At 37.9% G+C, this 13,214-nt stretch overlaps 1 protein-coding gene and 1 long non-coding RNA gene across 6 annotated transcripts in view; one reads left to right on the top strand and one right to left on the bottom strand.

Moving 5' to 3' along the window:
* LOC135103343 (WD repeat and FYVE domain-containing protein 3-like) overlaps positions 1-13,214 on the bottom strand; it is a 65,074-nt gene that overhangs the window by 42,834 nt on the left and 9,026 nt on the right. For all 4 annotated transcript variants that reach the window (XM_064009391.1, XM_064009392.1, XM_064009394.1 and 1 more), the window contains exons 11-28: positions 12,987-13,108; positions 12,662-12,823; positions 12,110-12,225; positions 10,802-11,041; positions 10,035-10,243; positions 8,957-9,095; positions 7,730-7,924; positions 7,101-7,273; positions 6,300-6,443; positions 5,537-5,703; positions 4,953-5,180; positions 4,304-4,705; positions 3,166-3,314; positions 2,670-2,853; positions 2,290-2,373; positions 1,329-1,513; positions 620-723; positions 30-302 (exon numbers count right to left, since the gene is read on the bottom strand). In XM_064009391.1, coding sequence (XP_063865461.1) covers positions 30-302; positions 620-723; positions 1,329-1,513; positions 2,290-2,373; positions 2,670-2,853; positions 3,166-3,314; positions 4,304-4,705; positions 4,953-5,180; positions 5,537-5,703; positions 6,300-6,443; positions 7,101-7,273; positions 7,730-7,924; positions 8,957-9,095; positions 10,035-10,243; positions 10,802-11,041; positions 12,110-12,225; positions 12,662-12,823; positions 12,987-13,108 — 3,276 coding nt within the window. The remainder of the gene's footprint in view (positions 1-29; positions 303-619; positions 724-1,328; positions 1,514-2,289; positions 2,374-2,669; positions 2,854-3,165; positions 3,315-4,303; positions 4,706-4,952; positions 5,181-5,536; positions 5,704-6,299; positions 6,444-7,100; positions 7,274-7,729; positions 7,925-8,956; positions 9,096-10,034; positions 10,244-10,801; positions 11,042-12,109; positions 12,226-12,661; positions 12,824-12,986; positions 13,109-13,214) is intronic.
* On the top strand, positions 10,874-13,090 carry LOC135103347 (uncharacterized). Of its 2 annotated transcripts, none has more exons than XR_010270007.1 (4): positions 10,874-11,011; positions 12,137-12,269; positions 12,567-12,767; positions 12,953-13,090. It is a non-coding gene; the product is annotated as an uncharacterized LOC135103347 (long non-coding RNA). The 2 variants fall into 2 exon arrangements; XR_010270008.1 differs by having other exon boundaries at positions 12,567-12,771; positions 12,953-13,081.

Genomic DNA, 13,214 nt, shown 5'->3' with positions numbered 1-13,214 from the left:
GACATTGAGATGAACCAAGATTTGCTTACCAGAGGAGGTCCTGAGAACGAGGGTTGTTGGCTAGAAGGGTGGTGAGCAGAGTAAAGATCACTGCTGTGGTCTGGGAGGAGAGGGTAGGAACACTGTTGGTGCCTGCAAGGGCAATACTTGTGGCTGGATTATTGTGGTTATTGTTGCCACTGTAGGAGGAAGAGGCATTGGAAGTAGATGAAGAATTGTTGGATGGAGAGGTGGAAGTGATTTCCCTTCCCTGAGACTGTTCCCACAACAGGTGAAGCAGCCGCTGCACCAGATTCAATGACCTGAAGAGGAATTAAAATTGTATCACTACCACTCCACAAGTTTTTCAATTATTTCATATTATTACACTGTTCTAAAACTTATTAGAGAGAGAGAGAGAGAGAGAGAGAGAGAGAGAGAGAGAGAGAGAGAGAGAGAGAGAGAGAGAGAGAGAGAGAGAGAGAGAGAGAGAGAGAGAGAGAGAGAGAATTTCCATCATACTACAATACTACAACAATAGTATTATAACCAATAAGGTAAAGCCAAGACACAAGATTGTTAGACTACTATATGAAAAGACTGTTCACGACCCAAAAATAGGCAACGCAGTGTAGCTAACCTCATCTTCCGCACATTGTGGTGTCGTTCCCCAGACTCTCGGGCCAGTTCAAGAAGGTGCTCCATTAAGGTGCGGCAAAGCTCACCAGGGGCATCACACCATACCTGTGTCACACACATCTTAATGAGCAATAGTATGAGACCTAAACTAGATCTACTATTTAGTAAGGAATCTGAAATTACTGAAGATGTCAAGTTGGAGTGTCCCTAGAATAAGAGTGATCATGTTGTAGCACAATTTAATGTAAATGAGAAAAAGCTGACAAAAAAGAAGCAGGGTCTTCCACAGCAAGAGTTGCTTCATAAGTTAGATTAGCAGGTGAAGGAGAAGAGGGGAACAGTTGGCCTGCAGCCATTAAGGTGCCATCAATGTTATCCTGAGACCTTTTGCTCCCTGACTGTCACTACTGACTGTCACTACTATCTTCCAAAAGAGTGTACAGGTGCAATTCATCAAAATGTAAAACTTGCAATTTGAAAGAAATGCCAATAATGATAAATAATCTTACCTAAACAAAATGGTTATGGTTGGGAAGTACGAAAATTTCATAATTTCACTGTTACCTTATTAAGCTTGAGTCACAACAAACTATTTATCTGTACATATCTTTCTGGGATTGTGGATATGTCAGATAAGTACAGTTACCACATGTCTTTATTATATTTTGATTCATTTCTTTTTTCCTATAGGAAAAATGTTGAGCACTCACCTCTAAGTCACACAACAGGTCATTGAAGGCTGGGGTATTGGGTATGGCAGAGGACTCCCGAGCCTCTCCTGAGCCAGCCAAGCTCATACATAGATGTAGGATGTGAGAATTGAGAAGAGACTTTTTCCTTCGTAGCAGCAGAGCAAGAGTTTGATATCCAAGGCTTTGATTCATTTCAAGTTGTGCTGAAATAAAAAGTAAATTTGTACTTTTATCTTTTCATTATTTATATACATTAGTAAAGCCTGAAACAAACTGCTAGTCTAGTCTTGTTTAGTCTAGGTTACTTCCACCCAATCTAGAATGTGTTGCTAGTCTAGTCTTGTTTAGTCTAGGTTACTTCCATCCAATCTAGAATGTGTTGCTACACTACATAAGCTTAGCTGGTACCAACATCAGTCACATAAAAGTAAAGTCTGAAGAAGGATCTCTTCAGGGCATTTTAAAGTTATAAGGCATGCCGTGAAGGCCATGCCTTGGACAGGTCTTCCTGAGATCAACAAATTTCACCTTCTATGATAGCATCTCACAACTGATTTCACACTGTTGACTTCACCATCCCCACAACTCATTTATTTTGTCTGTTAGGTGACCTGGAATTCTAAATGGAATGATCTGAGCAATGGTTTTATAGCTTTACTCCTTGGTAGGGTTACCATAAAGTGCAAAACCTAAAAAAAATAGTACCCGTAACTGCAAAGAGTTCTACCTAATTTAAGATCACATGCCTGCTCTCTCTGACAGCCTGGAGACAACTGAGGAAGTACCATGGGTGTACTGCTCCTACCAGCTGCCTTAACTCTAATGTATCTGCCACATACTTTTGTCATTAATGATTCACCCCAAAGAACAATTTTTTCCACCAGCTCATAGTGTGGGATTATTTTGTTGAGTGTGTTTTTTTTTTTCTGGCTCATGCACAAAGCTCATCCACTTGCCTTGAAGCAAACTGATTTCTCACCTGTCTTACTGGTCTTAATTACACATGAAAGTGCCTTGACTGATGCATACAGGGATTCCACATCTTTTGACATGGCAACCAAACCTGGAAGTAAAAGAACATGAATAACATCATGTACAAATCAAGCAAAACAAGTTATAAAATAGACCAGAATGTAATATACTTTTGTGAAGTCTGTACAATAACTGCCTCACAGAAAAAACTGACCTGTTGCACTTGTAAAAGCAGTGGGAATATATCACAGAGTGAGGCACTAAATGCTAGGCAAAATTCCCAAAATATTTGGGATACAGAATAAAGCTGTGAAAATGGAAGACAAAGTTTTGCTTTGATAGCAAGACTTCCTGCAATATTGAACATTAGACTGAAGTTAAGCTCACCCAACAAGACTGAACAGCCTCCAACAGTGTCTAACATGACAGCTACTGGACGGGGACAGAACACTCGCACTCCAAGGTAGCCTATCACTACACCACCAAGGGATCGCGATGGACCACTCAGGTGACCTGCTGAATTATGCAGCACACGGATGGGTGTGGCATTCTCATGGGATGACATGCCAAGCTGTTGGTAAATGATCAGGTTAGATATGACTTTCAATATCATCTAACATCAGGGCCTGCTCCATATTATCTTTGCAGAAAGGATGTTCATTTTGGTGACATTATCATCTCTACTTCCTTAAAAATGGCAGCAAAATAAATTACCTACTCAAGGATAACTATGATATTTAAGTAAAAACTACATTAACATGAAATACACTTTCACACACATCAAGTGACACATAAAAGTGGAATATCAAATAAAAAAAATAAGAAATGGAGATGGTGAGACCAGTCACAAATCAATCAAGAACATAAAATATTGTTTACAAACCTGCTTTGCTACTGCTTTGTTGTCTACTTTGGAATACATTTTTCTGATCTTGTTTAAGGTGAGGTGAGATATAGCTGTGGCATTCATACCAAATATAACCTTTTCTTCAGGTACAACTGCAATTGTTTGTTGGTTTTGAGTGTCAACACCTGGGAAGTACAATGAGGAGCTGTCAATTAAGGTATCAGGAAAGAGGCTTTATTGTCCTACAAAGGAAAATCTGTTATAAGCTTCCAAAATTTGATTAAGAACTTGCATTGTCTGAAACAATTTTTAACTTAAATTTTAAAAAGATAGGAAGAAACTGTTCTTCTAATAGACTGGTGAATGAACTGAATAAATTCAGTAATCATTAGGGAGCATAAAAGATTAGATAAATTAATGAATGAGGATGATGGAAGGGAAAAGGCAGCTATGTTTCATACAAAGACTACCACATATAAATCTGATAGCTTCTTGCAGCTTCCTTTATCTTCTCATACTCTTATGTTCTTACAGAAGAATGAGAAACTGGATTCCCTATGTCACACACACACACACACACACACACACACACACACACACACACACACACACACACACACACACACACACACAGGTAGTACAATAATTTCCTACCAAAAGAATTAGACATTTATAGACATGTATACCAATTCACCAAATGAAGAGTTGTGGTTCACAGATATACTCTGTGGTGAATGTAAAAACTGGAGGTTGTCAGCTTTGATGAGGATTCCTGGGTTTGCTGAGTACTGTTAGCTTAAAACTGAGTAATTATGGTGTAATCCCTGTACATTGCAACTTTTCACATTCATCTTCATGGACATGAGTCTAAATATTCAACAAATTATGTGAAAACATTGAAGAACCAGTGAAAAGGCACTGATACAAAAAGGCAAGAAGAGGATATAAGATAAATTTAAGTCTCATTTGATAGGACAATCTCTGAAATACATATAAGGAATGTTGTAAGGACCTGGTAATGCTAAGAAAGGACACCTGGACAAAGATGACTTCTGATGCTGCTGAGAAACATTCTCAATGGGAGCATGTACATAGATAAATGGAACAAGAGAGAAATGCATGGCCTTTAATTAGATAAGGGTTGTAGCAACCAAGAACACTTCCCACCACCTACCAGGGACCTGTGCTGCCTGCAGACTGCCAGTATAATGGGGCCCAAGCTGGAACAACTGGTGCACCACCTGGGGTTGTAAAACCTCCTCAACCAAATGGCAGCAACCCTGCTTCCACACCAGCTTGGAGTGCCTCCTATAGGCTGGGGGAGTGCCAATGTAGGCATACACAGAGGAGGCAATTGTGAGGTTGGCTGCTCCACCTCCAGGGTTCTGAAGAATGTAATGTAGTTTCTTCTGGGTGACCACTTGACCATCAATATATATGCTGAGAGAGGAATTTTTAAGCACAGATCGGCTGAGGGAAATGGTGAGGTGATGCCACTGGCCCTCAGTTAGAAGGACTGGACACCATGTACGGCAACCAAAGTCTCCAACCACATCTGGCTCCCAATCTTTTACTCCTGTAACACCACAAAGCTTGTATTAAGGTTTCACATTCATAATGGTACAAGCATAGAGCAATAAGTATATGTCAGTCACATATGTACATACATCCATGCAAGTGATACTAATATATCACCGACAAACATTTTTGGATAAATAAAATTAATAATATAATAATTCACATATATGTAGTGATGTTGGGATGTGGCAACCCCTTAGCTAACCATAAAATAAGAAAGGATAGGTCCTGACATAATCATTTACCTTGACCCGGCTGGGGAAAATCAGTTTCATGTGTAGAGACGATGAGTGCCTTGTCTCGTGCTGAGATTACAACTGCCAAGCAAACCAGGTGATGGTCACGGCCTGGCACATGGCGCACCAGTGTCAGGAGGCGCACGCAGTGAGGATCTGTTCTAGGGTCACTGTACTTTTCCACACACACCCACGTGCTGAATGTCAGTCCAGTTTGAGGTGGAAAGATTCGGTCTCCTAGAAGTCAAAAACACACCATTTACCACTGACAAGCATACATATACAAAATGAAAATAGATACTGAAAAAATATAAGGAATCACAAGGGACACACTCTGAAGGATATCAAAGTTAAAATTCAAAGAGTAAGCCACTTTTTGTCTCTTGGTCTAATGTTGGATATTTTATAACAGACTTTGTATGCATACAGTCTAGCTGTTCATGGGGGTGTTGCAGGAAAATCTTCTGTACATATTAAGGGGTTACTGCATGCAATTGTAAGGTTGAGAAAGATACAGTGAACAATGATCTATGTGATGATGTCCTTTGACTGGTGCTATATCTCAACAAATCAAGACTGATCACATCACTCACCAGTGCCAATGCCTCCAATCACATTGGGTTCAGTAGATGACAAAGCAGAACCCACCACCGACCCTCCCCCTGCACTCTGAGGTGCAATGGAAGGCAGAAAGAGGCACCCAAAGCCCTCAGCACTCATGTCAAATTCCACAAAGGATGGATACACAAGAGTGCCAACCCTGCAAAAATATAAAGGCCGACAGGCACCCATTTCAATCTTCTTCCCAGGCCATATTGGTGTCTCCCCCACTGGCTACCTCTAAACATCACTTGAAGGCCAGGGGTACAATACACACCACTACCTACTGTCCCACACCACACTAGTGAAAGTATCCTATGATTAAACTTATCTTAAGCTTACCTCTAAATGGCACTTGCAGACCAGAGGCAAAATACACAGCACTACCTATTGTCCCTCACCACACTAGTGAAAGTATGTCAACAATCTACTGTTATCTCTTTACCTATAACAAATTTTTTTTAAATATAACATTCTAAATTTCTAAAAATGTCCAAATGTGGAGAAAATGTCTGGTCTTAAGGATTTTGGATAAAAGTTTGTGAACCTGTGGTATATTGAATAAACATAGAAGGTCCCATTCCCAAAGCTTCACCTTGAGATTTATAGAAGCACAGGAGACCACTACACTGTATTCAAATCAGCCATTGATTAACAAAGTTGTGAACAATTACTTAAAATATTTTATTTCACATACAGGAGCAACAAAAATGTTCAACATGAAGGAAATAGTTTAAAAGGTTAATTTTCACCTACCTAAAGTCTCTGGGAGTGGTCATGGAGACAAGTGTTTTGATGCGAGTGAGAGGTACTGGTCCATTATAGGTGGACTGGCCATTGGCTGTGTCCACTTCATCCAGGCTAAGGCAATTCAGTGGGTTACCCAGTCTCAGGAATATTCTGGTTGAATAAATATGAACACCAGTAATTAAGAATAGTTTTCCATGCAAATTATAAGAAATGGCAAAAAAAATTGTCACCACATAATGGAGATAAAGGTAGCACTGGGATCACATTTACCTTATTTCAAAGATTAAATTACTCTTACCCATTATATCTCTTCTAAATACATAAAAATTATGGAAATACTTATAGGAACAATAAATTAGTAATAAATGACAGCTGTTGCTTTGTCTTCTAGTATTTGGAATCAAGTAACTTTATTTGAGAACTGAATTATGGTACAACTGAAGCCATTATAAGTTCAGAATTTTGTTCAATAAGCAATTTGTTCAAAACAGGAGGTGTTCAGTAACCTAGGTTCCACTGTGTGTGTGTGTGTGTGTGTGTGTGTGTGTGTGTGTGTGTGTGTGTGTGTGTGTATATATATATATATATATATATATATATATATATATATATATATATATATATATATATATATATATATATATATATATATATATATATATATATATATATATATATATATATATATATATATATATATATATATATATATATATATATATATATATATATATATATATTGTTTTCCTTCTCCACTTTATAAGAGCTGTATACTTGTTCCTGATACGGAAATTTTGTCACAAATACCTGAGATCCCTTGGGTGGATGGCTTGGGCAGCAAGTCTCTCAAAGATGTACTGGAGTGGAGAGTGGAGGGGATGCTTCTCATTCACAAGGGCCTGAGAGCATTTGGAGAGCAGGTCCCCAGCTAGACCCACCTCACACATCAGTTGCTGGTTATGTTCTGTTCTCACCAGTGACTGTAAAAATATAATGCATACTTCAATTAATAGATTAAGGAGTTGCAGTGTGGTGATAACCTTGAAAGTATGATTTGGATTAAGAGGATGCCTAACCTAGCAGCAGCTGGCTCCATTTATATCATATCATACAAGTTACAAGTGGATGAAGGGAATTTTGAACTAATTCCATTATATATATATATATATATATATATATATATATATATATATATATATATATATATATATATATATATATATATATCCCATCTTTTGGCATTCAACAATTCTATCAATCTTTACCAACTTTATGTGAATTTTGTTGTGAGGACTTTGTCATGGACATTTTGTTATGATAATACTATTCAGATAATTATGTTGTAATCTTTGTCTAGCTGCTGTGTACTAATGCAATACACTGAGATGTCCATTTCACATGAGGATGCCACAAACCCAAGATAAGGTAAGAAGTACCTTAATGAGATGGCCAGTGTAGAGCTGGAGGAGGCAGGCAAGGCGTGGGTGTGTGGGATGCTGAATGGATGGCAGCAGGTGCAGCATGCTGACGATCACCCCAGCATGTACAATGACTGGCTCAGCTGGTGCTGGCCCAAGATTCAGGCCGCCCACTGGACGCTTGTTGCTTGGAGAAATATCCATTACTTTGTTCTGCCATCAACACAATAAGGATTAGTGTGCACACACAATAGGCAAAAGAACAAACAAAAATCATTGTCCTCATCATTATTCTAAAATACACACTTCATGTTTACATCAATAATTAACCTCTGTCATCTGATGGAAGCTTGCTAAGATGTGTAAATATGTACAGTTAGTTTTAAGTCCCTTGATTTCTAATCCATATCTTCAATAGTCAGCCCACTGGCACTCCATTTTTTATTTCAAAATTGTCAACATAGTTTCAGCCATTTATGTATTCATGTACTTGATCACCAAATACCAGATTCAAAGCAATTTAATTTCTCCTTTCACTGATGCTCTCAATGACAAGCTCTGACCCAGCAATCTTGCCACCTGAGAACACACCAGCACAACATTAATGCTACAACTAGCAGCACTCCCATCCAGGGATTAACGTACATATTCTCATCTTCTTTTAAAAAACATGCAGGAAAATGACAATTTACTACTGCTGAAACTCTCACCTATTCATAAAATGGTGGATTACACTTTCTCTATCTATTCATATTTCTCTCCAACAACAACCCCCAACTTGAGTGAGATGGAAGATAAAAATGAAAAGTTAAAGGTGGAAAATGACTGTTTAAAGAAACAAATAAAAGGAAAAGTAGAAACTGTTCAGAAAGAAAATGAGAAAATGAAGGTAAGTGTAAAGGATGTGGAAATGAGGCAACTCCCAACTTACAAATGAGTTAAAGATGCTGTCTTCATTCATGTCATTATTTTGTAAAATAATTTGAGTGTATAGTCTTAGTAGTATAACAAAGTCATTTTAAAGCAATACTGTACAGTACTTATGCATAATAAAAATAATAAAACAAAACAATTTAAATTACTGTATTTTCCAATATCAAAGAAGCAATTTGTTTCTTAAAATAAGTTTCTAAAATCTTTACAATTTTTTCTTGCATCTCCAGGTGTTCATAACTTGAATGTTTGTAAGTGAGGGAGTGTCTGTATGTATTTTCAATGTGAACTCCCAACATAAAGAGCACTCACATCCTTCCCTGTGATGCCAATATCTGGAGGACTGAAGGTTGGAGGTGAGGCCTTATCAAAGGCATCCAAGGCCATATGGTACATCAACTGCAAGATCTGCACCACCCGCACCAGTGACAGAGGTATCTCCACTGGGGGCCTGTGAAGGTGGGAAACAAACAAATTCCACAAGAGTTATAGTGTGCTTATTTCTGGCTTGCCACTGGAGCCCAAGTTATTTTTGTACTAATTGAACAGTGGCTGTTTTAACCTGTTCACTGATTGGTATGTGGCTTAGGCAGCCTGTTTGCCACTTCATTCTGATACTGACCTTTCCACACTCCACACATAACAGTAGATTATGAATGTCTTAAAAGTTAAAATTGATAAAGAATAACTGAGATAATTTGACTTGAAGCTTATACCAGTCTTTCTTCTATGCTGCTGTTCTTAATGGAGTTATCCTCCCATAAATAAAAATAGTGGTATGACAGAGAAGTTCTGAGCAAGGTGAATCACATTTTATTCAGGTTAAAAAAAGGAAGGTAAACAACTTTTAATCCCAAGGTGTGGGCACAAGATGACAGCACCTCAGCATGATGAGGACAAGACAACAGTAGCTCAGCATGATAAGGAGAAGCATATGTACACTGTCACTGTTGCCATATGCCAACACATTGAGATAAAAAGCTGCTTATCATTTTTCATTTTTGCATTATCTAAAACCTCACAGCACCATTTTGTTTTGAAGTTTATCATATACCACAATTTTCACTTACAGTAACTTGATATCTCCATGACAAAGGAGCACAAAACAAATCATGGTATAAATATTTTCAATTCTATCTGTGATTTCAACTTGCATCATCATGATAATTCTTTGCCAATTTTCACTTTGTTTTAAGGCATTGATAAGTTATTATTCTATATGTGAGTGATACAGTGCACCAATCCATTAAGGTACTAATTATCCAATAAAACAACTTTTTATGAATGAGTCACTAAACAGAACTGAGGCACTAGCTTTACCAAAGACAATTGCACCACAACAAAGAGATAAAGAGTAAGAATACTCAACAATTCAGTTTCATATACTTACATGTATTCTAGAATGGGTGTGGTGAATATGGTGTGAAAAGTGTTCAGATCTATACCATCAGAGAGGGAATTAGAAGGGAAGTTTCTTTCTCCTGGCACTCCTATACTAGAAGGTGACAGTAATACCCCCTCTCCAGGCTGTTGCAACTGAGCTTCAGCCTGAAAGCAGCCGAGCAGCCGCAAAGTATCACAGAAACTTGTGTAGCAGATCTGAGGAGAACATGCAAAATAAGCATGAGCAGGATAATTCTTAATTCCTCTTTTTCTTTGCATCTTAGATCCCCTCTGACACCTACACCCTCTTCTTCCATACATTAATAATTTTCTCTCAAAGTTGTGTTAAGACCAGCTTTGAAGCACAGACACACTGAAAAATAAATGTGAAAGTGACAGGTTGTTCATGAAAGGCATAATGAACCTGCGTCAGGACACCCAAAGTTAACACAGATGCAACATGCTGCCAGTCAGGCCAAGATGGTCACCATGATCAGGGCAGATTTCAGTTGGCCTTAGTCCTGTGACTATATTTGCTTGTATTCTGCAGTGTTTTCTCCATCTACATTTCAAAAGTTCCTTTTGGTTCACAAACCCTCTCTTTCACTTCCTTATTCTTCCTCTAGTACTGCCTGTCCACATCACTTTAGGGATATACCTACATACATTTCATACAAACCTACAGATATCCCACAATGATTAAGTCATCAATTACTGACACTAAATTTTTAGTTCAGCAGAAGATAATGAAGAGAAAATGACATCAAAACTCACTTCTTGATGGAAGAACTTGGCATTAGCAGGTTCATATCGCATGGCTGTGGTGAGAGTGTTGAAAACATTGAGCAGGAGTGTGAGGATAAGGCGACTGGGCACTGAGGTCCAGGCTGGAGGCAGCACATCCCCAAGGCTGCCTTCCAAACCCAGCAGGGCACTCATCACATACAGGAACCCACCCACCTTGCGAAACACTGTCCTTGTCCGGTGAGACTCTTTAAGACAAACAAGCAGAGACTGCAAATGCAAAAATATGAACCATTAAACTTAAGTAAAATGACACAATAGTGCTTTGTTAGTAGAGCTATAACAATAATACTCAGTAAGTTGACACTAAAGTGGTAAGAGTTCAAAATAAGCTATATGTTTTCATTCAACTTAGCTTTGATTCTTTTCCTAGTTTGTCCATTTCATGCACTATATGTCTTCCAAATTATCCAGTAGGCAGGTTATCTATCCTGGCTCCAGTAAGTTATATCTTTTGTACATCTACAGTTTAACAATAGTTACAGGCCTGATAAAAATTTAAAATCATATGACCAACATCATCACAGTAGTCTAAGTTGTATTACCTTTCGTTGTATTCAGATCTGAAAATTATCAAAAAGTAAAGAGTAACATTTTTCACTGAAATAGATCATAAAGCAATATCAATAATTTCACTAATCCTTTCTCATAGCTCAAGTTTCAAATCCTTGTTGTTGATTCTTATACTTTTTTTTTTTTTTCCAAGTTTAGTAATATTTCTTCGCATTTCTTCACACCACTGATTCATGTTCCAGTATGGGTGAAATAAATAATGCCTTGATTTTTTACAATCTCTTTACCACAATATGAGAAGACTTTGTTCACATTTGCTGACAATGCATGAATACTTCTATTTTTTTCACTTATATGTAAGAAATACATGTGTGAGAAGTACTGGTAGTGGCAGACCACATGAACAAGCAAGGAGGGAGTATTTGGAAAGGGAGGGCTGGAAGCTCTTCTGCCTTGACTACCCTTCTGAGGGAAACTCCTAGAAGGAGCAAGCCATCACAAAGAGACACACACTTATATTCATGTGGTTCTGTCTCTTTAAATCTATCCAGTCTTTCCTTTAGTTGTCATAGCTATGTTAACAGAATGGAATGAATGGTGGAGATAAATCAATGAGTGTCATATGTCAGCAACACCATTTTTACATGATGAAACTTAGATGCCTAACTGTGGAATATTTTGCAGTAAAGAAAAAAAAATCACAAATCTTGCTGTCTAGAAATTTAGTGCCCTACATTACAAAGACCATCCAAACCCTGTCATTACCTTTAGAATATCTATCTTGAGTTGCAGCTCTGTAGGGGGAGCAGAATGGAGGAGACCAAGCAAAGAGCCCATGTCATCATCACTCCCACTTGCGAGCACAAGTTGTTGCATCACTCCTACATTGCATACACCAATCAATATTGGTTAGACAAGATCAAAGGTTAATACATGTTCTATCATTGTATATAATAAGCTCCATGATATGTAGCATTAAAACAAAAAATCAAAGAAAACAATGATATTCTCTAAACAAATAACCTGGTCTTTATCATATCAAAATGTCTTTATCATACAAGATATATATATATATATATATATATATATATTATATAATCTCATAGAACATTCAAAAGTTCAATAAATCTGAAGTAAACATTATCACTTCCTCTTTTTCCTTACAGTTCCATAACTAATAAAATTCTAAACTTTACCTATCATCATGAACTTTCCTTTACAGTGAATGATACTTGACACTTTCTAAGGTTTATGCATCATCCCTTGGCTGGTTCTGCATTGCCCTAACCACAAAAAAAATAGATTGAGACCACTCACCAAGAGCCTGTGAACGACACTCCAGGAAAGGGACAAGAGCAACAGCACATTTGGCACCTCCAGATTCCCTAAAGACAGCAGCATTTTGGCTGTTGCCTGAGAGGAGGTAGGTGAGTGCCTCAACCACCAGGAAACCCAGCTGTTCCTCACTGCCCTCTCTGACTGTCATCAAACAATAGTAAAGTTAGGCCAATGTAATATGAAGTACAATGAAATTGCTTACTTTCACATCTACATTTTCAAACTTGTACATCTTTTTACCAGAGCTTTAACTGCCACTTTATTTTTCAGTTCTGCAACATCAATTTATACATGAGAAGCTTACCTTCACTTGCAGCAACTTGTTGTGGTTTTGACTTGAGCAGTTCATGGTACCTGCTTAGGCAAGTGACCAGCACCTCCAACAGACCCACCTCTCTGTATACATCCTTGAATACTGAGTTATATCTGCAATACAGAGACAAGGCCTTCACTCACCTACTGATGCCAACACATCATAATCCTTTCAAATATTAGGCACATGAGAGATTCAGAATGAGAATAAAAACTTATT

The sequence above is a fragment of the Scylla paramamosain genome, chromosome 9 (assembly GCF_035594125.1).
Source record: "Scylla paramamosain isolate STU-SP2022 chromosome 9, ASM3559412v1, whole genome shotgun sequence".
Taxonomy (NCBI): domain Eukaryota; kingdom Metazoa; phylum Arthropoda; class Malacostraca; order Decapoda; family Portunidae; genus Scylla; species Scylla paramamosain.
Note: the sequence above shows the minus strand (reverse complement) of the source record. Positions and strands in the feature narration are given on the sequence as shown.